The sequence below is a fragment of the Aptenodytes forsteri genome, unplaced genomic scaffold (genome assembly GCF_000699145.1).
Source record: "Aptenodytes forsteri isolate BGI_AS27 unplaced genomic scaffold, ASM69914v1 Scaffold8, whole genome shotgun sequence".
NCBI classification, from domain to species: domain Eukaryota; kingdom Metazoa; phylum Chordata; class Aves; order Sphenisciformes; family Spheniscidae; genus Aptenodytes; species Aptenodytes forsteri.
This window is the reverse complement of record NW_008796218.1, coordinates 6051077-6076527: the sequence shown is the minus strand read 5'-3', so window position 1 is coordinate 6076527 and position 25451 is coordinate 6051077. Positions and strand designations below refer to the sequence as shown.

Sequence of the window (25451 nt, the reverse complement as noted above, 5' to 3'; positions counted from 1 at the left end):
TGAAGAAAGGCTGAGAGAGTTGGGGTTGTTCAGCCTAGAGAAGAGAAGGCTTCAGGGAGACCTTATTGTGGCCTTTCAATGCTGAAAGGGGGCTTATAAGGAAGATGGCGGCAAACTTTTTAGTAGGGCCTGTAGCGATATGACAAGGGGTAATGGTTTTAAACTGAAAGAGGGTAGACTCAGACTAGATAGAAGGAAGAAATATTTTACGCTGAGGGTGGTGAAACACTGGAAGAGGTTGCCCAGAGAGGTGGTGGATGCCCCAACCCTGGAAACATTCGAGGTCAGGTTGGACGGGGCTCTGAGCAACCTGCTCTAGTTGAAGATGTCCCTGCCCACGGCAGTGGGGTTGGACTAGATGACCTTTAAAGGTCCCTTCCAACCCAAACTATTCTATGATTCTATGTTTGAAGAGAAGTGTGGGAGAACTTATGGGAAATGGTAAAACTTTCATTGGAGTTCTCTGTCAATAGTTAGATCAGTTCTTGTAACACGTAACTACTAAGCTCTGAATAATGACATACCAGTTGGCTCATCCAGGGATGTGTATCTCTTACCCATAGGTTGCTTGAAGTAAAACATTTATACAAAAAGGTAGAAAATCAAATAAAAATGGCCAAGATGGTTTTGATGAATGAAATCAATAAACGAACAAACATCCTTCTTGAACAACTTGAAGTAAGTAAGGCTAGTTTCTTTGATACCTTGGGAAAGTAAACTAAATTAAATTTAATCCCAGTGCCAATGGAAAGAATATAGACTGTGAGAGTTATTGTCCCTTTACTTATGGGGCAAATATTCCTTTTTTTTCCGCAGAATTTTATGTGGAATCAATGGTTGACAAAGATTCAGGATGAAATAGCAAAATGTTTGCTTATCATGAGTTAACCACATTTTCTAATGCAGTTACAGAGAATATGTGTGCACCTTTTGAGTACTTACAAAACAAACCGGCTTCTGGTTTAGATGTTTAATTTGTAGAAGAATGTTTAATATCCTGTTTTGAAAATGATCCTCTGGTCTACTTTCTGTAATAGAGCCTGCAGTTTTGACTCTTCAGTTTTTGGATGTCCAGTTGAAGTATATATGAATTCATTTTGCAATGTGCTGAGCACAAAAATTGCTATCAGATCTCATCAGAATTTCCAGTTCACAGTTATTCTTGGGTAATTTAGGAGGTATTGGAAAGACAAGGCACTCAGCACCTGCTGACTATCTTCGAACTTACATATTTGGCTCAAATATGGCTACTCAGCTAAGTAGCTTTACAAAAAAGAGAAACCTATGTTCTCATTTCAGTATTATTAGACATTATGTAAATTCAGTGTCCATGTGTTTTGACAACATTTCAGTGTTTGTCTGAGTTATCTATAACCACAAACGAACTGGGCATACACTTGAAGTATATGCACAGTGCTCTGTTGAAGTGCATGTAGGGGTCATCAAATGAAATTGGGAGGTGCCGGGTTCAAATCAAACAAGGGCAGATAGTTCTTCATATAAATGGTAAATAAGTGTGGAACTCCTTGCTGCAAGATTTCTTTAAATAAAAATTTCTTTACTGAAAGAGTGGTTAACATTGGAACAGGCTGCCCAGGGAAGTGGTTGAGTCCCCATCCCTGGAGGTATTTAAAAGATGTGTAGATGAGGCGCTTAGGGACATGGTTTAGTGGGCATGGTGGTGTTGGGTCGACGGTTGGACTCAATGATCTTAGAGGTCTTTTCCAACCTTAATGGTTCTATGATTCTAAGATATTGTGCGTGTCTTCAAAAGTAATCAGACAAATTCATAGAAAAAGACACTGAGGGTGATAATGTAGCCTCTGTCTTTGTGGTCCCTGAATCATGAATTGCTGGAGACTGGAAGACCATTCTGAGGAAATGCTGCATGCTTCCCCTCTTCTTATATTTTTTCTTGGGTTTCTTCTGCTGTGTATTGTAAGAGGCAAGAAAGCGGTCCAGGTGCAAATTTGATCCAACTTCTACAGTTTTCTTGGGTTACATTATTCTGTTAAACCAAGGCCAGAATGATGTAGGTTGTTTGCTCCTGGAGAAGTCATTGTTCTTCCTGAATTCAGACATATCTGTTGAATAGGATTTGCTTTCTTTTTATGATTGGTGATTTAAAGAGATTCTAAATAACAGTGTCCCTGCAAATAATGTATAATGTAGTGCCAATGATTGTGTGCATTATGCGTGTCTGAAGAATGACAACTATCTTCTACTGATTCACATTATTAACAGAAAATCACCAGTGAAAGGAAGCAGAAATTGGAGCAACAACTGCAAGGTATTGTGGTTTTAAGCCGACAGGTAGAACATGTGCAGAACTTCATCCGTTGGGCAGTGTGCAGTAAAAACAGCATCCCATTTCTCTTCAGTAAAGAACTGGTAAGAGCAATACTTATTTTCTCAGTAAATTGAAATTGTGCAGTAAACGTGAGAACTGTTTCAAGGATTTAATGTTTCTCAAATAAAACATTTTTCATGATCTTATAATTGTGAATAAAATCATCATCCTTTGATTTGTCGCCAGATTGTGTTTCAGATCCAGCGCTTGTTAGAGACAAACTGTAACACAGACATAGGCCCTCCTCTGAAGATCAGATTCACTTGGGATCCCTCCTACTGGACTAAACAACTGTCCAATTTGGGTAAGAAAAATATATTGTTGTTTATTAGGCAAGTGCCAAAAACTAGACAAGACAGATATAGACAATATAGGACTTTCCCTAAAGTGGTCCCCTTTTTTATTTTGACTTCCAGTTTTGTACCTCCTGTAACATTCTGAAGAAAAGCTAGTGTGGCTGAACTCTCCTGTTTTTCCCTCCAGTTATACCAATTCACCTATTAAAAGACATCGTTATATGTAAATATTACATTATAAACATTACCTAGAAATACACTCTATAAATATCTTTGATGGTCTTACAAAATCACAGTGTAAGAACACAACTACTAGTTTAGTGGAAAGCACTCTGCAGGACTAAACAAATAAATTTTAACTGAATTTACTTAAAATGTAGCATCACTGGCTATCAAACAGCCTTGACTTTGCCCAATGTATGTGAAATGCAGTTCTGTCCCAGCAAGCAATAGCTCTGTACAACACTCTGACTCTGGCAGTCCTGTAAGGAGTACCCTGGGTGAAATGGAGTATCTGCAGTGGGCCTTTTGCTATTTCCTCTGCTTTACCCAGGGGCAGCTGGGCTCAGTCATGCCCGCGCTCCTCAGATCCTTTAGTGACCAAGGGACCTGAGCAGTACTTGGGACACTTACAATTAATGGGCACAAAGATGGCTTTAAGACATTGACTGTATAATAATGACAGTGTTATTTACATAATGAATGTGCATACGGAACCTTGCTCCTCACCAGCTATAAATTTCCCAACTACAGTGGGTTTTTACAGTAAATTCAGTTCGGTGGGCCAATCAATGGTCTAAAAGATTGGTTCTCTTCCCATTTTAAGATATTTAAAACTAGATGGGGTAAAACACTATCAAAAGTATTACAGGGAATAATATTCTCTTGACTAAAAGCATGGAGAAGACCAGTTCACTTCTATTTCTAGCTTTTATGATTCTCCCCTACATAACATCAATCTCTTTTATTTTTGTCACTTTCATCCTGGAAGCAGTCTTTTGTACCTGTGCTTATGGATGAGAAGATATGCTCATACTTTAGTAAAAAATGAAAGTATAAGCCATATCCATCAGTTAAAATAAAATAAGTTGAGGTCAATTTTTCAAAGCATTTGCTGGTAATTCAACCATAAGTTCCTCTGACATCAGTGGGAGTTTGGTGTGATTTTTTAAATCACTGAAAAATCTTGAAAAATTTGTCTTGAAGGTATGTTGAAGGACTGTTTGGATAGGATATTTGAATATCTTTTATGTTTGAAATGGAGACAAGGAAATGGCCATCGTTCACCGTTTTTATTGTGTAAATTTGTCAAGACCATAGGAGGGAGTAAATCTGCTGTTTTTTCCAGGAGGTTTCACTATGGAAGGTGGACACATTTCTCACTCAGATGTGCTATTCTGTGGAAATGTACAAGGATTACAGACCTCCTTGTATCATGGGCACCGTTCACCAGCATCACAGCTGGAGCCTGTGAATAGCCAGCCACATCAGTTTCCACCTGCAGTTCAGTGTCCGACACCTGTGTGTTGCTCTCACTGCCTCAGCGTACCTCACCCAAACAAAGCTCAGCCTTCTTACCAAGACATAAACCACCATCAAAATTTTCGACAACCTCCTGAACTGCATCAGCAGCACTTTCCTCTGCAGTACAGCATGCAGCAACATGACAAAGAGCAAAGGGGTCCCCTTCAGCCTATGAAGCTAATGCAGCCTGGGCTGGAACAGCAGTCACGATCAGAGCCAGAGAATGTGTCTGCGAGGACGGGAAAGCACTTACCATCCCAGCAGCTGCAGCAGACTGCACCCCTGGCTTATGCTGTTGTATCGCATGAGGCTCAGCAAGTTCACACGAACCATCCACAGCCATTCCACACACAGGCTTCTTTGCAGACATCAACTGTGCAAGTGCAACTTGGTCATCTCCAGAAGATAAAGTCTAGCCACTTGCAGCAGCCACCACAGCAGCAGCAGCTGCCACCAGCATCGCCACCATCAGGTCAGAATGAGAACACCCACAAACAAGTCATCCAGCAGAGCCTGGACATAATGCACCAGCAGTTTGAACTGGAGGAGATGAAAAAGGATCTGGAGCTTCTTCTGCAGGCTCAAGGACAGTCCAGCTTGCAGCTGAACAAAGCCAAGCCACCTCAGCATGTTCAACAGACCATAGTTGGTCAAATCAACTACATAGTGAGGCAGCCAGCCCCAGTTCAGCAACAAATCCAAGATGAAGCACAAGTAAGTTCTCCAAAAGTTCTTTCCTATTGCGTTTAGTCAATGTAAGCTCAGAAATGGGAGACACCTTTGAGATTTCATGTATTTGGTTGAACTTTCTGTTGTTGTCTTGTCTATGTTTGTATTCAGCAGAGGCTTCATGCCTCATTCAGATTGAGCCAAAATTTTTTGTAAAGTGCTGCATAAACAACCTGGATCCCAAAGACCTGAATCTCTCAATAGACAAGGTGAGCAGCAAGTGGGAGAATAAAAGCATCATCATTCCTCCTTTGTGAATAGATAACTGGAGGACTGTAGTAGTGTCATTCTCCATTTCAACTCCTTTTTAATGGAAACTTTAAGCCCTGAGTCCTTGCAAAAGATTCCCTTTTGATTCTGAATGATTAGTGAAAAAAGAGTGAACACCTTTTTTCAGTCTGAGAGTTATTTCCCATTCTACTAGTAACTGCTCTTGCTACTGCATCATGTCCTTTAAGATTTTCATCAGTATTTTCTGTTATAGTTTTGTCAGTGGGGCTAATTTCTCCCCTTTTCCTCTGTTGGTAAGAATCCTGCTTTTGAAAAAGGGACAGTGCTTGGTGGTGAGCATCCAAACTACAAGGCAGATAAGGTGCATAATAAGGTGGCTTTGAAACTCTTTCAAAACAGTGAGGATTGCAGCAGAAAGGTGGCTGCGACTTCCCATTGTGTACATTCTGTGGAGTTCCCACCTTGAATAGCTCTCACAGTGGCTTACCTGTAGGGGCAGACTGCAGGCTTTTGAAATAGCTGTACATTTCAGCAGCTTTATTGATTTTTTTTCTTTTAATTCATTAATGTTTGAGAGAAATCTTTCTCTATTCGTTTATCTCTCTACTTAGGGTTACTTTGAACATCTTTATTTTAGAGTCTTTCCAGTCTTGTCATATTGTGTATGCTGTGAGTTGATGTGAATTTGTTACCGTTTTTCTTTCTGAGATTTTGAAAACACAAATTCTTAATTGTGATTTGTAGGTCTGTGAGAGTTCCGCTGAAGTTGAAGCCCAGAAGCCTGTAATTCCTCTTGACAAAAGTGATAGTCCCTCCCTGTCACAGTCACTAGATGAAGAAGCCAGTGTCAGCAGTCAGTCCCCTGAGAGCACATTGCGACAACCAGCTTTCCATCCAGTGAGAAAGGTACAAAGAACTTTTAAAAAAAAAATATTTTAAAGGGAAAACATGATTTGATAATATTGAATATAATATGGCATTGGAATTTGCAATCAGGTTGAAAAAATTAAAATACGGTAAAAGCTGACAAAATGGCTTGTAAAGCCACTGGAAGACAGTCATAGCCTAACCTGGTGTGCATCTTCCAGTAAGATGCCTACACACTGTGCTGTAGCCAGGATCAGCAACTGTTCTATAAGCTGGTAGGGTTTAGATCTGGCTGGCATGATTGTTAAGCATGAACTGGTAAATAAATAGAAGACCTACTTCTTCACTTAGTAAATTCTGTCCAGTCCCTATCTCTAGGGATTTAACTATGAGGACTTGCTAATGACCATACTAGCAGCAATTAATTAAAAAAAAAAAAAAAAGAAAAAAGAGTCAGAGATTCTGATGAAATCAGGCCTGAGAAACATCCTTCAAAATAGTTGCCCTGGAAATAACAACACTAATTATTACTGAAGATGTGGTGTCTGAAAGGGATATAATTCTGATATACTCCTTCTCCTTGTTCATGTATAAGCAGAAAAATCATAGATTTCTGTATCTCTAGAATATTTCAGCACATAATAGAGCCATGCTTTGATCCTTCCACGTACTGGGAGGCCCTAACTATTGAAGAAGCAGCATAGACAAAACCAGGAAGGCTAATCTTTATCAGTAGATCCTTGCTGGCTCTGGATATGACCTGTGCATTTGAGGGAGAGAAGCTGCCTTTTACCTCTCCGTACAGTTTGTTTAAAATACTCCAAACAGCACTTCATATTCTGGTTGCTCAAATCTGTTTGGTACTTCTGTGCATGACTCATGTTGTGTACCATGTAGAAGTCTTTCATGGATATTTTTTCTTGGAATTTGTGTGTGGAATATTGTGGAAGAACTTGTCTTTCCTTACTAGCCAGAAAAAGGAAGGGGTTTTTTTATCCTTCTTTAGTATGTAGCTTTGTTGACCCAACATATTTATGATGCAATACCCATTCAGAGAGTTGTTGGAGATCCTTTTAGGAATTGTAGAGACACGGAAGGGTAATGATTACTGAGGGTCTGGAAGCAGCATGCAAATCAGGTTTGGAAGCCACAAAGAAATCTGCAATTGCTAACTTAATCCTGTAGATGTGATGGAATTTCTGGATCAGGCTGATGGTATCACAACATTCTGAGACGACACTCTTTGGCTCTGAACTTTCACATGTGGAAGCAGATGTCCCTTAACCTCTGATGACAGAGCACAAGATTGAGGAAAGCTATGCAACTTTTCTAGGATAGGGCTATCTTTACTTTAGGGTATGACTGTAAAAATTGAAGATGTGTATTTAAGGCCTGAGCAGCACCATGAACCTGAGCACATACTTTTCTTGTAATGCAGACACACCCTCAAAGTTATTTGTGAAAATGAATAGTGATGCTAACCAACTAGCTTTCAGAGTCTTTTTCTACACGCGTGTTGAAGAAGCTGTCCTTTGTCTTCTGGACCTGTAAAGGAAGGTTACTCCCAACAGCTTAAACAACAAAAGAGGGAAGAAAAAGGAAGAAGATGTGCAAAAGAGAGACTAGTGTAGTCTGATAGGAAAAGGAAGAGGAAAAAAGGACGAAGGACTGATTCGTTGCTGTACAAGTTGAGAAGGCGGCAAGAGGAAGATAATCCTAGGAAAAAAAAAAGGAAATTCTTCTAATGGTGCTGAGAAGTGTATGCTCTTGTGCAGAAAGCACAGGTGTGTCTGTTTTTTTACTAGTTTCCTGGTACGTCTGCAAGAAATTAGGACATTCAACAGCTACAGTGCCCCATCTTTGCTTGTATTTATCTCTTGCAATGAGCTGTTTGGGATGAAGCCATAATGTACTGACAGCTCTGGCAACAGCTAATTAGAAATGATGAAGGGAAACAGCACAGTAAGGAAACCCTTGAAATATATTCTTCATGAATGCTCTTTAAAGATGTCTGACTGCTTTTGCTGACAGATTAAATCTAGGTTTAAATGGGAGATGGGTTCCTATTTAAGAACAAGGGGATGTGTCTATTCATTCTCATCTCTGTTTCACCTGATTAAATATTTTCACACTCATCTCCAGACAAAAATTTCTGTATAGGTGTTCATTTACTTTCATATGGCCTGTATTCAGAACATTTAATCTCTCTCAAGTTCTTGGAGGACGTGGAAAAAGCCAATGTGGAGAAGTCTAAAATACTGCACTTGGAAAATATGGTAGAGAAACCTTTTGCTACCTGGAGAAGAACTGTATTCTGCCTTTTGGAGAATAATTGGTATTGGACTTCTTGGCCTTGTGTTGCAGTTCTGCTGACCTCTAACAGCCTTCGTTGTGCGCAACATTCCTAGTGGAGTAGGTAATTCTCTGGCTGCTGAGATTCTTTCATTAAAGAGAAAGCAGTGTGAACCAGGATGTAGCAAAACTCAGAATTAACTGTTTTGGCAGTTATGTAACTATGTTTGCCAAGATCTGTCAAAAAATAAAAGCTTCCATTAGCCCAGTGGTTTCCTTTATTTTGGACAAGGCTTGATTGCTCATGTAATTAAACATCTGTGCATTAATTTTGAAACATGTTTACGGTATGCATTTGATACTATTGACTAATAACTAGATGAATTGTCTGCATACAGGATCATATTTATGTGTGAAGCAATATAGAGCAGATGCTATTAATAGTTTGGGATCACAACATTACTCATAAACGGGGAAACCACAAGTACGTTACTCAGATCATCCCAGACAAGTGCTGGTGCAGCCGTTACACCACGGTGTTGAGGTACTCGTATGCCATGTGAGTGCTTGTGAGTTCAAAGAACGCCTGTTCAAGTTATTCTGATGAGTACTGTTTTCTGTCCCTCATATTTAAAGCTGGTTATTGATAAGCAGAAGTAGAGAAGCAAGGATGAAACACTTCATGCACTTGTAAAATGTCCTCGTGTGTTACATTTCACTATCTATCAGGACAAAAATTAGATCTAGCTTCACTGAGCAGACAGAATTTTGGCTTTCCAGCTGTATAAAGTAGGGTGTTCTAGCTGGTGTTGATCAGAAACATTAGCATCAAGGTTACTGCTGTCTTAAAGTTCAGAGTAATTCCTGTCTGTGCCCACCTGCTCTGTATGCATGTGTATAGTATAGTCTCTAAACATGTAACTTCAGTTATGTGTGGGCTTGTTTTCATTTGTTTCACTGTTTTTGGAACACTAATGGTGATATTTTGTCAGCCTTTCTGTCTTCCTGTGTATTCCTCTAACTTTTCTTTCCCTGTGAATTGAATTTTTTGTGCAGAATAAATGTTTCTATACTTAGACCATTGATTGTTTCATATAAGTCAAGTACTGCACTTAGCATAACTTTGGGCTTGATTAGCACCTTTTAAGAATGCAACACTAGAAATGGAAGTTTTCTGTCTATGTGCAAAATGAGTATAATTTTCGCTTCATGCTTGCCTGTCAGTATACTTCACTTGTGTAGCCGGGACCTCTGTTTTGGGTTGTGAAGTTGTTCCATCTCCATGCCTGTCAAATACCCAACCTCTCCAGTAAGAATGCCAGGAAGACAGAGGACAAATCTCAGAATAACTTTTGTGATACCTGCACTTTTGTTCTAGGGAATTGTGCCAAGCTCCAGCAAACAGATTTCATACAAGCTATTGAATTGCTAAGTTGCAGTGTGAAGGAATGAGTACTCAATTAGATTAACAGTTTTGTGGAAAGGGTTACCAACTTTCTGCAATGATATGGTCCTCCTGTTGCTTTTACATAGTATGATATTGAGTTATTAATTTGTGCACAGGACTGGAGAGGTCATCTATTCTGGAGCAGAGGTGAGAATAGTAAGATATTTTTGGCCTAATTGTGTTTTCAGGAATAATAAAGGGCATACAGTCCCTGTTTTGCTTACATGTACCTAATTGTCATTTGTGGCTGTGATGAGCAAGAGGTCTAAAGGCTGTACTAGCATTTGAAGAAATGTCATAATTACTGTACATCTATAGCACAAATTTGTAGTGTGAGCCCCAGGTACTGCTGCAACAGACATTGGCATTGTTGCAGGGCCAGCTTGGACGTCTCTCCTCCTCAGACTCCATAACTGCACCCCTTTCTCTAGTTAGGAGCAGGGCCTTTACTTCTGGGAGGGAGGATTCCTTGTCTTGTCCAGCTGTTGGGTTGGGTCCTGGGCAGTGGAACACTCTGTACCATCCCCACTCATCCTAAAAACCTAACTGGCTTGGGCACTCGTGGTTCTGCCTTCTGGGACACTGATCAGTTGTGAGTAGATTGGACAGCGTTTGTCAAACTCAGATTTGGTTATGTTCCTTAGCAACCTTTGAGGGTTTCTCCCCTTGAGCTATTATTGCACCGTCTGCTTAAAATAAATCTCTGAATATGTCATGCACTGTATTAGTAAATTATTACTGAACAGCTGTATCTGTTCCTTTATAGCTGTAGCCAATAGCAGATGCTTAGGAAAGGGTATAAGAAACAGACAAATATAAACTGATTCTTTGATGATGCACTATCCCAGCTTCTGCAAACCAGCACTTTAGGGACTTTCCGAACTGAAGGTTGTACCCAGACAATTGTGTTTTGCAGCTCTTCATGGACACCTCCTCTATGAATTTGTCTAATCCATTTTTGAGTCCATTTCAATACTATTGGTCTCCTCAGCATTCTGCAGCAACTAAGTTCCTCTGTTGGCTTACTTTAAGTCTGTTGCCTGATAATTCAGTAGGATGCCTTCCAGTTCTTGTGTTAGGAAAACCAGTGAATAATCACTCTGTATTCACCACCTTCATAATATCCATATTTTATAAGCCTATATTGAATTTCCTCTCAAACATTTCTTTTTGAAGCTGAAAAGTGATTGCTGGTCTCTCTAGTGTCTTTTTTTCATGGAAGCCATTCTATACTTTGGTCCTTTATATCTTTGGCCATTTTCCCTATATTTTGTGGTTTTGATAAATCCCTTTGAGACAGGGTGACCAGAAGTAGTAATCGAGGTGCAAGCACATGGAAATTTTGTATAGTGCTATTTTTGTGTTGCTCTTTTTGATTTACAGTAAGTCCCAGGTTCTTAGTTCGAGAGCTCTGTTTGTCTCAAGCACCATAAAGTACCCGAAATGGGGAAATCCTAGAAAATATTCCATGCCATCCAAGGAGCACTCTTGAGAGCACTCTGAGAGAGGCTTCTATTTTATTCTAGTTATATGCATTTCATGCAAGACTAACATAGTGACAGTTCATGGTGGAACCTCTCAGCCTCTCCTGGGACTTGATGCATGTGAACTTCTAGGCTCTGACATGCCAATGCTGCTGTTACTACAGGATTATCAGAGTGAACAGTTGATCTCAGTCTGCTGTAGGTGGCATTCTTGGGTATTTTGCCCCAACACATTTGTCCTAAGCTTTATTAATGACAACTCTTCCATCTTGGTGACAAGTGCTTATAGAATCATAGAATAGTTTGGGTTGGAAGGGACCTCTAAAGGTCACCTAGTCCAACCCCCTTGCTGTGGGCAGGGACATTAACTAAAGGTATTTTTTTTTTTCTTTAAAAGCATGTGAAATTTGTGGGAGAGGGGTTGGGGGGCACAGTACAGGTTTTATTTTTGTTAGTATTGCACTGAGCATGTTGTGATTACTTAGTGACTGGAAGTAATAATAATTTAATACCCGACCCTAGGACTTCGAATCTGAGCTTGGGACTGGGGTGGGTTTGTTGTGTCGCTGTTTTTTTTTCCTAATTACTATTAATTCAGGGGGATTAGAGGTGATGGAGATAATGATAAAAGCCTGGAATTTAGGGTCCTGCAAATTCCTAAAGTATCAGAGTATTTTTTGACTTTGAAGAATTGAGCTGCTTACAGCACAAATGCGGTCATGCTTAATGCAATTAGGTACATTTCCCAGAATGTTAATTCAACAAAACCTTTTCCTTTGACCTGGAAAAAAGGATAAATAAAACATGATGCTGCTTGCTCCGTACAATCTTTTCCTCCTTCCGCTTTAAGCCAGCTCCAGTTTATTCAGACAAAATGTTAAGGAAGATTTGGATTCTTTTTCTCATAAAAATGGAAAGGAAATCCTTCGGATTCTATTCTGAAATTGGGAAATATGAAAAGGAAGCATGTGTAGACTGTGTTATCAGTGCTGCTGTGTGCGGTGAGTTAAACAAGTGAATTGGAGTAGTACATTTGTTTAACCTCCTAGCATAATGAGCTGCCAGGGGGATTGCTCCACTTAATAGCAGCCGTTCATTACTCTGCAACCATTTGCAGTGTGTTATTTCTCTTATAGCAAAGAGAATTGGCGGTTCCTAGTTTTAGCTTTCTTTATCTGTGACACTTAATGTCAACAGCCTTGAGACTTTGCCAAAACAATCCTAACAAATCCTAATCCCAGTGTTTCAAGGTAAGTATTTGCTTCTCAGAATTCTTCTGTATTAGTGCTGCATGTTTACACTGGACCTTTTTAAATGCAACAGTGATCAAAGAAATATTTGAACTGAACAATATGTTTATTTTTTTTCTCTGAAGGCACTTTGCATGTTCTTTCTTCTTACCTTTCACTACCATAGCTATGAAATTTGTGGTAGAAGGCATTTTGGGGTGGTGATGCTGCTGCCATTATATTATAAGGATCATCAGACCAAAATCAATTATGAGACAATGAGAATTCCATTTATAATGACACAAATGTAGTTCGATGTGCCAGGCTGTACATTAAAATGTCAAAAGTTTCAAAATTAACCTATAGCCGAAGCCACCCTCTACCCAAGAGCATAATTAATGCTTGTTGTTGTTCAAAGGGTGCAATGTAAAAGCAATAGAGCTTTTATAAAACAGAGATCAATTCTTTAAAGGCATCCCATTTGCAAAAACTAGCTGAACTGTCAAGGGAAAAGAGAAATTTTTGCTAATGGCAAAAGAAATGATTATTTTAGGGAGTGAATTAATAGTCTATTAATGAGCCTTGTTCCCAGTGCATTGTTCACTTCACACTTGACAGCAGCTCCATGGATCAGAATGGAATGTGTCTGTTCTTAACTGTGAGTTTTAATATTTTGCACTGAAAGATCATAATGTTGCTTCATCATTAAAATAACCACAAAATTAACTTTTGCCCCAAGGGAAAGACAGATAGCAGTTTGATGGCCTCATTATTCTTTCTTCTTTTTAACAAGAGTAAGGTTTTATATTGGCTTATATAATCTAAAAAGATCTCTGAAGAAACTGGTGCTAGCTAGAGGAGTAAAAAAGATACAGCCATATAATGCAATTGAATTTCACCTTTCTAAAAATTTTAGTTATAACAAGTCTTATGTGAGTGTCTATTTCTTTTGTTCTGCAGTAGGAGTCGTCCCAGCGACTACTCCCAGTAAGTAAACTTGTCTCATTGAAGCCAGGAGTAATCCTACCATTGTCTTAGTAGGGCTAACATTTCGCCTGCAGTGTATACAGTTACACATAGACAGGTCTTCATAAGGTCAGGTCTCAATACGTAATAGATGATGGCATGCTCTCGTAACATAAGTAAAGGAAGATGCGTGTAGTGGTTAGAAGAAGTGAATAGCCACAAGGTCTCCAGTTAACTTGCTGTGCAGCTTTGGGTGGTGTGCCTACTACGTGTGTGCCTCAGCATGCCCATGTCCAATGGAGCACAGCATTAGGTAGTTCGTATTGACTCGGACAGGAATGTGTGGATGCTTCGTGCTTTTGAGAATCTGGCTAAATAAATATTTAACTACCTCACAGGGACTTAATTAATGCTCACAATGGACTTTGAAATAAGGGGAAAAGGCAAGGCTGATTACAGTCCATCTGTTCAGTTCAAGCACGAATTCTGCTTATTTGTTTAATTTTCTGTAAGTGATATGAGAACAATTCACATGTTTATTTTGTCATCTGAAAAAGGCTTGTGATAAAAAGAGTGATGGAATGAAAAGGAAAATGTGTACTCGATAGGCCACATTTGTCATTGCATGTGCAGGAACCTGTCATAAGCAAATTATGACAGCAAATGAACATTTTTGATCTTTGTGGACTTCTTTAGGATGTGTGACCACGAAAGCCGGATTCCTTCCTGACCTGCATATATTCCTTTGGTCTGAAACCTGAGCATTCTTAGGAATGCTCTATGAGACACAGTATATGGAAAATTGTGCCTCCACCAATGCATTTCCTCATATGCTGTGTTCTAGTTTTCAGCTCAAATGTAAGGTAGGAATAACGTGTTTGACTAGTTCCAGCTGGTTCCAAGAAGTTGTTATAGCTCAGAGAGCTTAGATTCAGGGACATTCATTTGCCTCAAGAGGCGGGAAATGGCCAATACCCTGGCTGCAGAGACCCAGTACTCTCTGGAGTGCCTTCTACATGAAAGGACTGTTTAAAACAGACTTACTAGAGCACTGTGTGGTAGAATGGCACAAACCTTCTCTAGCACTGCAGAAGAACTGACCTCTTTCTGTCTCAAATGCAGGCTCATTGAATATAAGTGGTCACTGTTCAGGCAAAGCTCCTATTGTAGCATCGATTGCAAATTGAGGAAAAGGAAATTAAATTACTTCCTTAGGCGGAAATTAATGTCTGTGGGCAGAGTGTTCTCTTAGCACATAGGTGATATGCATTGCAAGCAGAGGAATTCAAGGCTGACTTCTTTGGCATTATGTAGGATTTACACAGGCACAACTGACAGCTCAATCTAGGCTACTGTCTACCATTGTTGGATTAAGACGGACAAAGATATCACAATCCAAAATGGAGTAACAGTTGAGAAAAATACTAATTAAATCTATGAAATGGGTTCTGTCTCAGATTCACTTCTAAGTCACAGGCCCCTAGCAGAAAAATAAGTATAACAATGAAATTAAACTCCAATTCAGATGCAATCAACACATTTCTTTTGTCTTGATTTATATTACAATGAGTGCCACTTACTGTGTTGTAGTCAAATGAAAAGGATTTATTCAGTCTATTATCAAGGGTGAAACACCAATGAACTATGATGAAATAAATGGAAAATTACATAATCAAATGACACAGATCTGCGTACTTCTTAAGACTGCTTATATTTCCTTCATATGGACACTAGAAGTACTGATTTCAGTACAGTCACACATTCCTGGATGTAAGGCTGCTTAAATAAGTCACCTAGATGGGTGGATTTGCTTTGTTTTGTACAACAGTATTTCTGTGGTTTTGACAGTGACAAATCATGAGACAGTAGGAAATGCATGTTGCTAAAACTATTTCAGATTTTTTGGTAAATATTCCCTTTCTTTGGAAACTAGACATGTACATCCTTTCCTCATTAGTGCATGTAGTATGTTTCTAGATTTACACTATGATATTTAAAGGGCAAGTGCCTTAGGTTTTAATGGCACAGACTCACTAACTAGCATAAAGTTTTCAGCATCATTAACAGTAACAATAGTTTCATCCACTTGTGTCAGATCTGAATCTTATTTCTTCTGAATCTTCTTTCTGAATAAAGTGATCTGATGATTTTTGAATAAAATGATAAAATTTCTGATCTGAATCTTATTTCTTCTGGAATAACTTTACGGAAGCTAGTAGGGTTTTATATCAAGGATCGATTTAGTACAATATTCTACATGCTTATATTTCCCGTTCATTGTAGGGAGTTAAAAATCAGGATCCCTTGGACTGATCAAAGGAAGACATTTTTTGTGACTCACAGAAGAGTAACCTAGGTGTCTCCTTTTCCAGTTTTCAGTTTTAATGGTGGAAACGCTAAAGCTTTTGGAAATGGTATAAGATTACAGTAGATACTTTCAAGCCACAACTGGTTGATTACGTATAGCTGAAACAGAGTATCTCATCCATTATAGAAAGAACAGTAGCATTTTGCTGCTGAAAAGCTTATTAACGTATTGTTTTTCTTTTTCTTTTTTCTTTTCCCAGCGTTCGGCATCCTTAAGCATTGTGGGCTTTTCAAACGGTTTAGAAATGGAATTACCTTCAACAAGGTTATCTAGCTCGGCTGATCCACAGATGCAAGGCACAGCCACTGTAACACTTGGCCCATCCCCGAACGCCCTTTGTGACTGTGATACTCCACCAGAGTCAGTGCCCAGCTACAGCTTGGCGTTGGGCAGAGCTCCAGGTGACCTGAGCCCTGGGGCTGCTGCTGGCCTCGCACCAGGTGATGCACTCCAGGGCAGCACTAAGTGCAAGGTAGGAATCGCTCAAACTCTTTGGCTGAAAGGGAATCCACTTTCATTGATAACACATGTTATTGTTAGTCAGTCAAAGGCAGCTATTTCAGTAAGTAAAGTTTTCCTTATCTGGTATTTGAAGACTGAATACGAATTATTTTCTTAAGGTGGAAAGAAAGAAAGCTAATAATAAAATTTGATTTTTTTTCCCCCCCCTGAAGCTGGAAAATGAAGACTTCGATATTGTAGATCATCCTCTAGAAAACAGCTTGGCTACTGCTGGGCAAGATGTAGTTAATGAATTAACTCTTTCTATGCAAAAAGTGCTGGAAGAACCTATTAATCTTTCGATCAAAAAATCTCAACATTGCAATTCTCCTTCTGAACTGCTCAGCAATACTTCTTTCCTGCCCGTGAATGCCAGAATGAGACAACTTAGAAGTAAAGAAGGTACCAGGCTTTTCATTATTTCATTTGGGTTTTTGGTCTTTCTTTCTTTCTTAGCACTGTGCATTGCAAGCATTGCAAAGCAGTATGCTTATTAATGTACTTACATATAAATGTGCTTTTCCAGCAAGCTTCAAATATTATCAGAGTACTTAATCCAATGGAAAAGTGTGTTTGATCTCATTTGTGGAGGAAAAACATGGAAATGATATGCCTTGAATTTGTAACATCCTTCAGCTATGAACCAGAAACGCGTGTGTCTGTGTGAAGTACCTGGAGTATTAGTTCTCTTAGAAGCACTCCTGTTAATGAGACCTGCAGTTATGACTATTGAAGAGCTGGTTGGAAGAGTCCAAATTCAATAATAAAAAAAAATTGCTTCCAAAATGTAATGTGCCTTCTGCTAAGTCCTTCACATCAGTAGCATAGCAAATTTTTGTTAGGTTAATATATTGCACAGTATGTGCTTTTGCTTGGCTCTGTCTACTGTGGAACACTCCCTTCAGCCAAGGCCTATTTCTTCAGCCTTAATGGAGAATTAGACCTTACTTAACTCTTTCCATGGGCAAGTTGCCAATATGCTTGTGCTACACTGTAAAGCCTCATTCCTGCAAACTCTAAAAGTCAATGTGACTATTCGTGCAAGCAAGGGATTGCAGGATCAAGCTGTTATCCTGTGACTTATGCCAATATTTGGCTGCTTTTCTCTGTAAAAGACGAATTAATATTTCTATCTCTGTGCTGTATTTTTATTCAGAGAATTCTAATTAGTATAAAGGAGGCCTAGCTCAGTGAGCCGAGGAAATGTATTTGTCTTCTCTTTTATGTACTATGCCAAATTGTGACAATTACGCCACAATCATTTGTGTGAGTTGTAAGAATCAGGCGCACCCCTAAAAAGCTGTGCTTCAGTCAGGCTTAAGTGTCTCTGAGATGAGCAGCTTTGTAGTATCTGGTTTGGGTCGTGTGACTCTACACACAGAAAGCAGCCCCAACATACAGAATCTCACTATCTATAACAGATGCTACAAATTTGCACAGGTCCTGTTGTGCAAGAGGATGGAAAGACTAGAGAGTTGAAGTCAATGCTGCTCCCTTTTCACAAGGAAGGAACAGGAGTGAACAATTCCCATCCTGCTCTCCCTGTTTAAAGGCATGCAGTGAGGGGAGAGCTGAGGAGATACAGTCACCGTATGCAGTGTGCACCAGTGAGAGAGATTAACTCTGTTGCAAAGGCAACGTTATCTTTGCTAGTGGCTCTCAGTAGGACTTGCTGGCTTCAGCAGTGCTGTGCTGCCAAACCCCGCTGCTTCTGGTGTATATCTCCAATGACTCATCCTTTTCTAATATCAAATCTAAACATTTCAGCTTGATTTACAACAAAATACTTCTTATCCTAGCCCCAAGGGATGTGGTAAAAATTGTACATCATTTCATAATTTTCCCTCTTACAGCCACTTTTCTTCTTATCATGGCTTGCATAAACACCCTCCCCTCCCCTTCTCTTTCTTAGACTAAACAAATTTGATGGTTTCAGTCTCTCCTCATGGGTCAGGGCTGTGATTTTTTAAAACCACCTCATTCCTGCTGCGCTATTCTGGGTTCTCTGCAACTGAGGAGTGCTGCCCACAGCCAAATGCAGTGCTGCAGCTGAGGCCTCTGGGATGCCATGCAGAGCCAGGGTATCAACTTCTTGTGTTTTACATTCCTCACTGCTGGTAATACACTGCAGGATGGCATTTGCCTTTTTTTTGCAGCAGCATTACGTGGTTGACTCGCATGTAGTGAATGGTCCACATTAACCCTTAGTTCCATCTACAGAACAGTTCCCTAGTCAGCTATTTTCCTTTGTGATTACATTCACCTGATCTTTTATAAGCGTAATACTTACGGTTATCTCAATTCAGTCTTTACTGATCTAGGAGATTTTTTTCCTCTGATGTATTAAGATAATTTTTTAATTGTAAACATTCTCCACAGTGTTTGCAACCCCTCTATTTTGGTGTTTTCCACAAATTCTATAGGTACTATTATTTCATGAGCCAAGTTGCTTATGGAAATGTTGATTAATATTAGGAACCCAGCACCACTGGAACATCCTCTGGTTTGACAGCGTGCAATGAGAGCTGCTCCTTCAGCTCAGTGTGCAGTCACCTGTTAGTAATTCTTTCCAGAGCCATGACTACCACCCTTCACCTGAGCAACTATCACAAGTGAATAACACTTTAGCAGTGTTGTGACTATCACTTTAGCAGTGATGTGAAATGCACCTTTCCTTGTCAGTCTTGGTTGTATTGTATTTCCTGTGGCTGGGAACAACAGAGTATCTTAGAGGCACATTGCTTTCAAGCCATGGGTTAGGTGTCATTGACCCGAGCTAGATTTTCTTTAAAAAAACATGTTTTCCTGGCACTCGCTTATCTCCAGATAGCCGTGATATTTGGTTTGCTTTCTTGTTCGTATTGTCTATGTCAAGCTAATTCCTACCAAAAGAAGGAGTTACTATGAAATTTGTCAGTGGACTGGTATTTATGAGAGCATCCACGGGGGCATTCACCTCTACCCCATCCCATCTCTCCAAAGTTGTTTTGTTACTCTTGTGTCTAGTATCAGTCAAGAGCTACAGTTACTTGCATGCTTATATAACGGATAGTTTTGAATTCGTATGTTTATATGTTGCATACGTTGGAGGATGGAAAGGAATCATACAGTGTAGCTTTTCTCCCTCAGTGGCAGATGGGAGACACAATTTCCTTCCTGTTTTCAAGTAACTAGAATTATCCAGAAGCTTCTTAGCATGGAGCGGGAGACCGCAGAGACTTCCTGAGCCTCAGGGATTCAGACCTCAGTAGGTCTGTTTTTCTCAAGTGAAGGCTGTATGGCAAAGAGGATTACTTATGTTGTTTCATGTATATGGATGAATGTGGCATGGCTGTGTACATATGTAATTCCCTGAGAATGTAACCATTTCAACAACATATTCTGGAAAGACTCCTCATATTCAGTACAGAAGCTGTGGTTAAAAGCAAAGAGAAAGGCAAAGACTGTATCCCAGAATAGAAAATAGCATACACATTTTCTATACATATAGATGAAATGATTCCATAATTCACTTATGATACCATATTAAACACCAGTCAGAAGTACATGAATATTAAAGTACTTTCTACCCTAATCTGACTCTGATATTATAAATATTTTATTCATTTTCTTATCTTCTGTTCCAGATTCCAATAACTGTGAAAAGGAACATTTTGAAATGGATATGAAAAGCAATCGGAATGTCAGGTAACAGAGTCTTTTTTTTATACAAAAGCACTGGCCATGAAATTTTATGCATGTATTTAGAAAATTTGTCATACTTAATGATAATGGAGAACTTAAAAAGAATGCAAGTTTCCTTATAAATAATTATTCTGAAAGTTGTAAAGTATTCTCTTAAACTTGAAAACAACAATTTAAAAGAAGTGGTGAGTTCATGTGTTCCTGTTATTCTGTGTAATTTTCCAGAATGAATAGATATTTGCAAACTTATCTCACTTGAACAATTAGAAACTGTTTAGCCCCAATTAAACCTAAAAAATATAATGGGAACAGGATTAACATTATCTCAACAATTTTATAAAATTTTGTTTTCAGCTACTGCTGTGATAATATTTTAAAGTTGATGATGTGCTGTGTTCCTGCTTGAAGCCAGCCACACTGAAAAGTATCAAACATGACTTAAATTGGAATAATTAAAACAAAAATATATGGAGCAGAGCAAAGTTTTAGCGCAGAAGTTAGTAATGCATTTACACATATCATTAATTCAAAGTGATTGCATTCACATTTCTTAAAGAATCAGCATGCGAAAAAAAGTCCAGATTTTCAGCGTTTAGCCAGCAAAGTCACAGTTAAAAAGGAAAAGGAGCACAAACAATAGTGCATGAAAAATGTTGAAACTGAGTAGGGAGGAGAATTTTGTAGAATATGACTGAATTTAACCATGTGTCATTTTGATTGTAGAGCTGGCCCTAAGGAGCAGAAGATCCCCTATGTGCGACTGGAGCGTCTGAAAATATGTACCTCAGAAGAGGGGGAGCTCCCGGTGTTTAAGCTCCAGCCACAGGACAACGAGCAGGAGGGTAATTTCCTTCTGATAATTGAATGTGGGACCCAGTCTTCAAGTATGTCTATAAAGGTGAGTGGAATTTCCTTGAGGTTTTACCTGCTTTCTCCCCTTTCTCCCACTGGCTTGTACCCACAGTTTCTGAAAGTTATTGTACACTAAACAAGCCTGTTGATTCATTTCACCCTCGGACACTTCTGTGATGGGTTGAAGTAATAGAGAATGCAGCTTTTAGTTTGCTGTGTAGCTCCCTGATACTTCCATTTCTGAGAAGTCTGTCTCTGGGGTTGGATAGCTGTAGTGTTTCTGTATTCTAGCAAACAACCTGGCTCGTCTGCCTTGTTACAAATATAGGATAAATAGCTTAAAACTGACCCAAATGCATATTTGAGTGATAGGAACTGATTCCAGAAATCACAGTGTAATAGATTTTTAAAAGCTTTGTATTCTATTGCTTCATTGGAGTCTTGAATGTGAACTTCTTTCCACAGAAGAAAATGGGAATTTCTGGTGGGAACAAAAAACTATACTCTTTTTTTTTTTGAGCTGTTTACTGTAAAGTTTGCAAATAAGATTGTAAAGTATCCTGTTTCTATCAACTGTGATATGAAATCTGTACAGCTCTCTCACAGTGCTATTACATTGTGGTATGTGGAGGAAATGACTTGACCAAGGTGACCTGGCCAGCCAGTGGCAGATGTCGAGCTGAGTGTGGGCCTGCTGAACCCCAGTGCCCTCTCCAGTAGAGTTCACTGCAGAGAAACCGTTTTGTCTGCAGATAACCACTGCTGTTACATGCTTATATATGAAAATGATGATTGTGTGATCCCAGATTTTTCTTCCTTCAAGATAAATAATGATAGTCCACCTGAAGGACTGAAATCCAAAGAGGAGAACTCAGAGGACAGAAGATTTCTCATATCCCAGGCTGCAGGACAGACACAATCTCCTCCTGTAGATACTCCGTCTGTTGATCAGAAGCTCAGCAATGGCATCTCCATCATGAAAAAATCTCCAGTTACTCAGGAAGCCAATCCAATCGAAAATGAGGATTTCTGCGCTGTGTGTCTTAATGGAGGAGAACTGTTGTGCTGTGATCACTGCCCCAAGGTCTTCCATCTTTCCTGCCATGTTCCAGCCCTGCTCAGCTTTCCAGTGTGAGTATGTATGACATTTCGCTAATGTGCTCAGTTTCTGCTCACTGCCTAGGGGCAGAATATATCCTCGGGGATGTATGTGTCAACCTTACACAAGGGCAAGGACTGCATCTCTCACTTGCCTTTTTTGTTACTTTTCTTGCAAAGGGAAGAATTGTCTTACACACTAGGAACAAGATGAATTACTAACAAGAACTGTTCCCAGCCATGTATGCCCTGTCTGCAGTTAGCTGGCCAGCACAACAAAGGAAATGGCAGACCTGAGCTTTAAAAAACATTCTTATGACTTACTGGAGAAAAATAAAATTCTAACTCTCATGTAACATCTGTGGTGTAGATGTCAGCTCTTCTCTGCAAGAAAAGTGACTAGCACAAGGAAAGGGCGATCAGTGAGTTCCTATTCAGTTTTCTAGCCAGTTTTATGGGAAATTTAGGATTATTGGGGCTTTTGTGGAAATGTTTAGGACATTGGTTTCCCTAAGACATACATTGCCTAGCAACTTGTCACAGATGAATTGTATGTGACAAAGAGCCAGAATTAGGTACACGTCCACATACCAAACTTTAAAAGTGAGGCTGAATAATGTGCATTACTGGTGGTGTATAATTCTGAATTCTGTTACAAATCATTACCAGGTGGGACCACAGGCTACTTCATTTGTGCCAAGCCCAAATAACTGTCTCAGCTGAGAAAAATGTGTTGTGAGATATTTGGTTGGAGATTCTGGTCTGTTCTTTCTGTTCAAAAAGCAGGAATTTCCATTTCTTGGCTTTTCACTCTTTTCTCTAATAGCTAAGTCATTATTAAACCTCTAGTTTCAAGACAATGTGAAAACCAAGTTTTCCTTTTAAAATAAACTTCCTAGGCAAAGTTAAATTCTAATGAAGTAAATTAATTCCCTTAATTAAGTTCTGTATTCATAGTTCTTTGATATACCTTCATCTATAGTTATTCAGGCCCTGATGTTGCAGAAGTTGCATCACTGCCTTCATGAAATTCTTCAAGAGGTTTCTGAAAATGGATCTACTGGGAAGGACGCTTATGCCCATGCAGAATTATGTCTATTTGGTTTGGGAACCTGTGTGCTAGCACACATTATGACCTTTTCTGATAATGTTGATTTCTTAGATAAATATGTCAATTCTCAAAAAGATCTGGTTTTGTCTTATGACCCAACTGTTGGCTATTTTTCCTTTTTTTTTTTTTTTTTTAAAAAAAAACCCAGCTCTTGAAACAATGCAGCTGCACACACTGCTGGTACACCATTTCAAACACTTACTGTTTCGTCTCTTTCTCTGTGACAGAAAAAGTGCAAGGAGTAGAATCTGAAATTATTACACTTCTAATTAGATTCAAATCTCTTGAAGAACATCTAGTACAATGGGCTTCAGATTGCCTGATATTGTAATACTAGATAAGGATGATACTTGTTTCCAAATACAGTGAATCCTGAGGTTTGTTATTTGACAAGGTTGCTGACAAAATTTGGTATAAGTTTTTGGTTTCTTGTTTTGCAGGGGAGAATGGGTGTGCACGCTTTGCCGTAATCCATTGAAGCCGGAGGTAGAATATGACTGTGAAAACACACGCTACAGCCACAGCTATAATGCACAATATGGCCTTGATGACTATGACCAGAAGGTGGGAATAACTATATATTGTACTATTTAGAAAAGGACATATGATCTCAGCATGAGGCTTTGCCTCTTCATTGGAAAGATGACTGTTTTGACTTGGTTGCTACTCAAATGTTTCAGAGACTAGTAAATACAACAAAAGCATTGTTAGTATTCAGTTATATCATTCCCTTCTACCTAGACATTGCTGTTCAATTTTAAAATTGAAAGATGAAACAGGCAGACCTGGAATTCCTTTCTCCTTTGAAGAGGGAATTCACACTCAGCAGCAGAGCAAGCTTCCCTGAGTCAACTTTGCCTGGCTTTCTGCCACTGAATCTTTTTCCCTTAAGACTTGGCACCTTCTCAGACATCTAGGCCAGTTGCAATGACATTTTTGTGATGTAGACACTTTTTGACTTTCAGTTGGATTGAAATCATCATACGGTCTTCATATGTACCGTTAATCCCCTTGAAGATGACATTTAGGCACTGTTAACTCAGCCTAGATGAAACCTTATCTCTTTACATCCCCATTACCAGTTTCCTCTACCAAATCTCCCATGAAAAAATGCCTTTTCTTAAAGTCCACTTGGTACTCAGAAGCCACAAGTTCCAAAATGGATTTCCTGTGTATATTGGTGACAGCTGGACAGGGAGGCTAAGTCCACACAGCTGAGTACAGATGCTGAGCTGGCCCTGCACAAATGAAGCCTAGAATAAGGCACTGATCTAGTCTGGGCACCATACATAAAGACAACAGCAACGGTTCTTAGAGCACTGGGGCCCCTTGGCAAGGCCTGTGAGCATAGCCACAGCACTGCTTAAATTCATCCATGCTGTTTCCAGACCTGAGCTACTCTGTCCATAAAGAGCTGGACATAACTTCTTGACATTGATGTGATCCCTGTTTCTATTGGATTGGGTACAACTGGCCAGAAATAGCTGGGATCTGGGTCTTGATTAGTGAGGTTCTATTTAGAAAATGGAGTTGATGAGAAATGCCATTGCTTGTGAGCAAACATGGCTTATAATGTTTTTGCAGTGCATTTTTTTTTCATCAGTGAAAAAATGAAGACTAGTATAAGTATTTTACAAGTTAATGATGATTAAACAGAACTGCTTTCGTACAGTACTACCAACTACATAACTTACATCCATTTGTATGAAAGGATATGAACAGTGTGAAACATTTTCCATTTAACTGTTTCCACACTGTTGCTTTTGTTCTTTTAGTCAAGAGCCAAGGAATAGATCTGGAGTGTGGAAAGGAAATAGTGATAGCGATGAATTCCCAAGAGTTTCCAGGAAAGATACATGCATACAAAAATTTTTACATAATGTTTCTTTTCTTGCATTTCTTGAGTGTCCTCACTTTCAGAACTATAAAAATGCTATGAGGCAAAACGTCCCCCAGGTTAGAATGAAGTGTGCCATTTTGCTTCAGAAATGCACAGGCTACATGAAAACTCCACTTGTTGTTAGTAAGATTGATTAACTAAGGGCAAGAATGAAACTCACTTGTTTTGAATTAAAATGTATTTCAAATTTGGCTTCTACAGAAGTGTGAAAAGCTGGTGCTTTCCCTGTTCTGCAGTAGTATGAGCCTCCCATTCCATGAACCCGTCAGCCCCCTGGTAAGTATTGCACACGCATGGGTCAGAGTGAATCCAAAGAATAGTCTGGCACATCTCGCGAGTTTCTTCTGTCTTCTTGAAAGATATTCATTAGCTTTTTTTCTGAATAGTATTGCTTCCTAGGGAAGGGTAGGTGTTTCCCTCTTGCAGATGCTTTGAAGGTGCCAGGTCAGAGGCAGGTAAATCACAGAATCATAGAATAGTTTGGATTGGAAGGGACCTCTAAAGGTCATCTAGTCCAACCCC

General features: G+C 39.3%; 1 protein-coding gene across 1 annotated transcript in view; it reads left to right on the top strand.

Annotated features, from left to right (window-relative positions):
• TRIM66 (tripartite motif containing 66) overlaps positions 1-25451 on the top strand; it is a 56589-nt gene that overhangs the window by 25431 nt on the left and 5707 nt on the right. The window contains exons 6-17 of the mRNA XM_019474517.1: positions 564-678; positions 2245-2391; positions 2537-2654; positions 3995-4884; positions 5875-6036; positions 15983-16255; positions 16458-16686; positions 19911-19971; positions 20692-20866; positions 21644-21951; positions 23470-23593; positions 25131-25205. Coding sequence (XP_019330062.1) covers positions 564-678; positions 2245-2391; positions 2537-2654; positions 3995-4884; positions 5875-6036; positions 15983-16255; positions 16458-16686; positions 19911-19971; positions 20692-20866; positions 21644-21951; positions 23470-23593; positions 25131-25205 — 2677 coding nt within the window. The remainder of the gene's footprint in view (positions 1-563; positions 679-2244; positions 2392-2536; positions 2655-3994; positions 4885-5874; positions 6037-15982; positions 16256-16457; positions 16687-19910; positions 19972-20691; positions 20867-21643; positions 21952-23469; positions 23594-25130; positions 25206-25451) is intronic.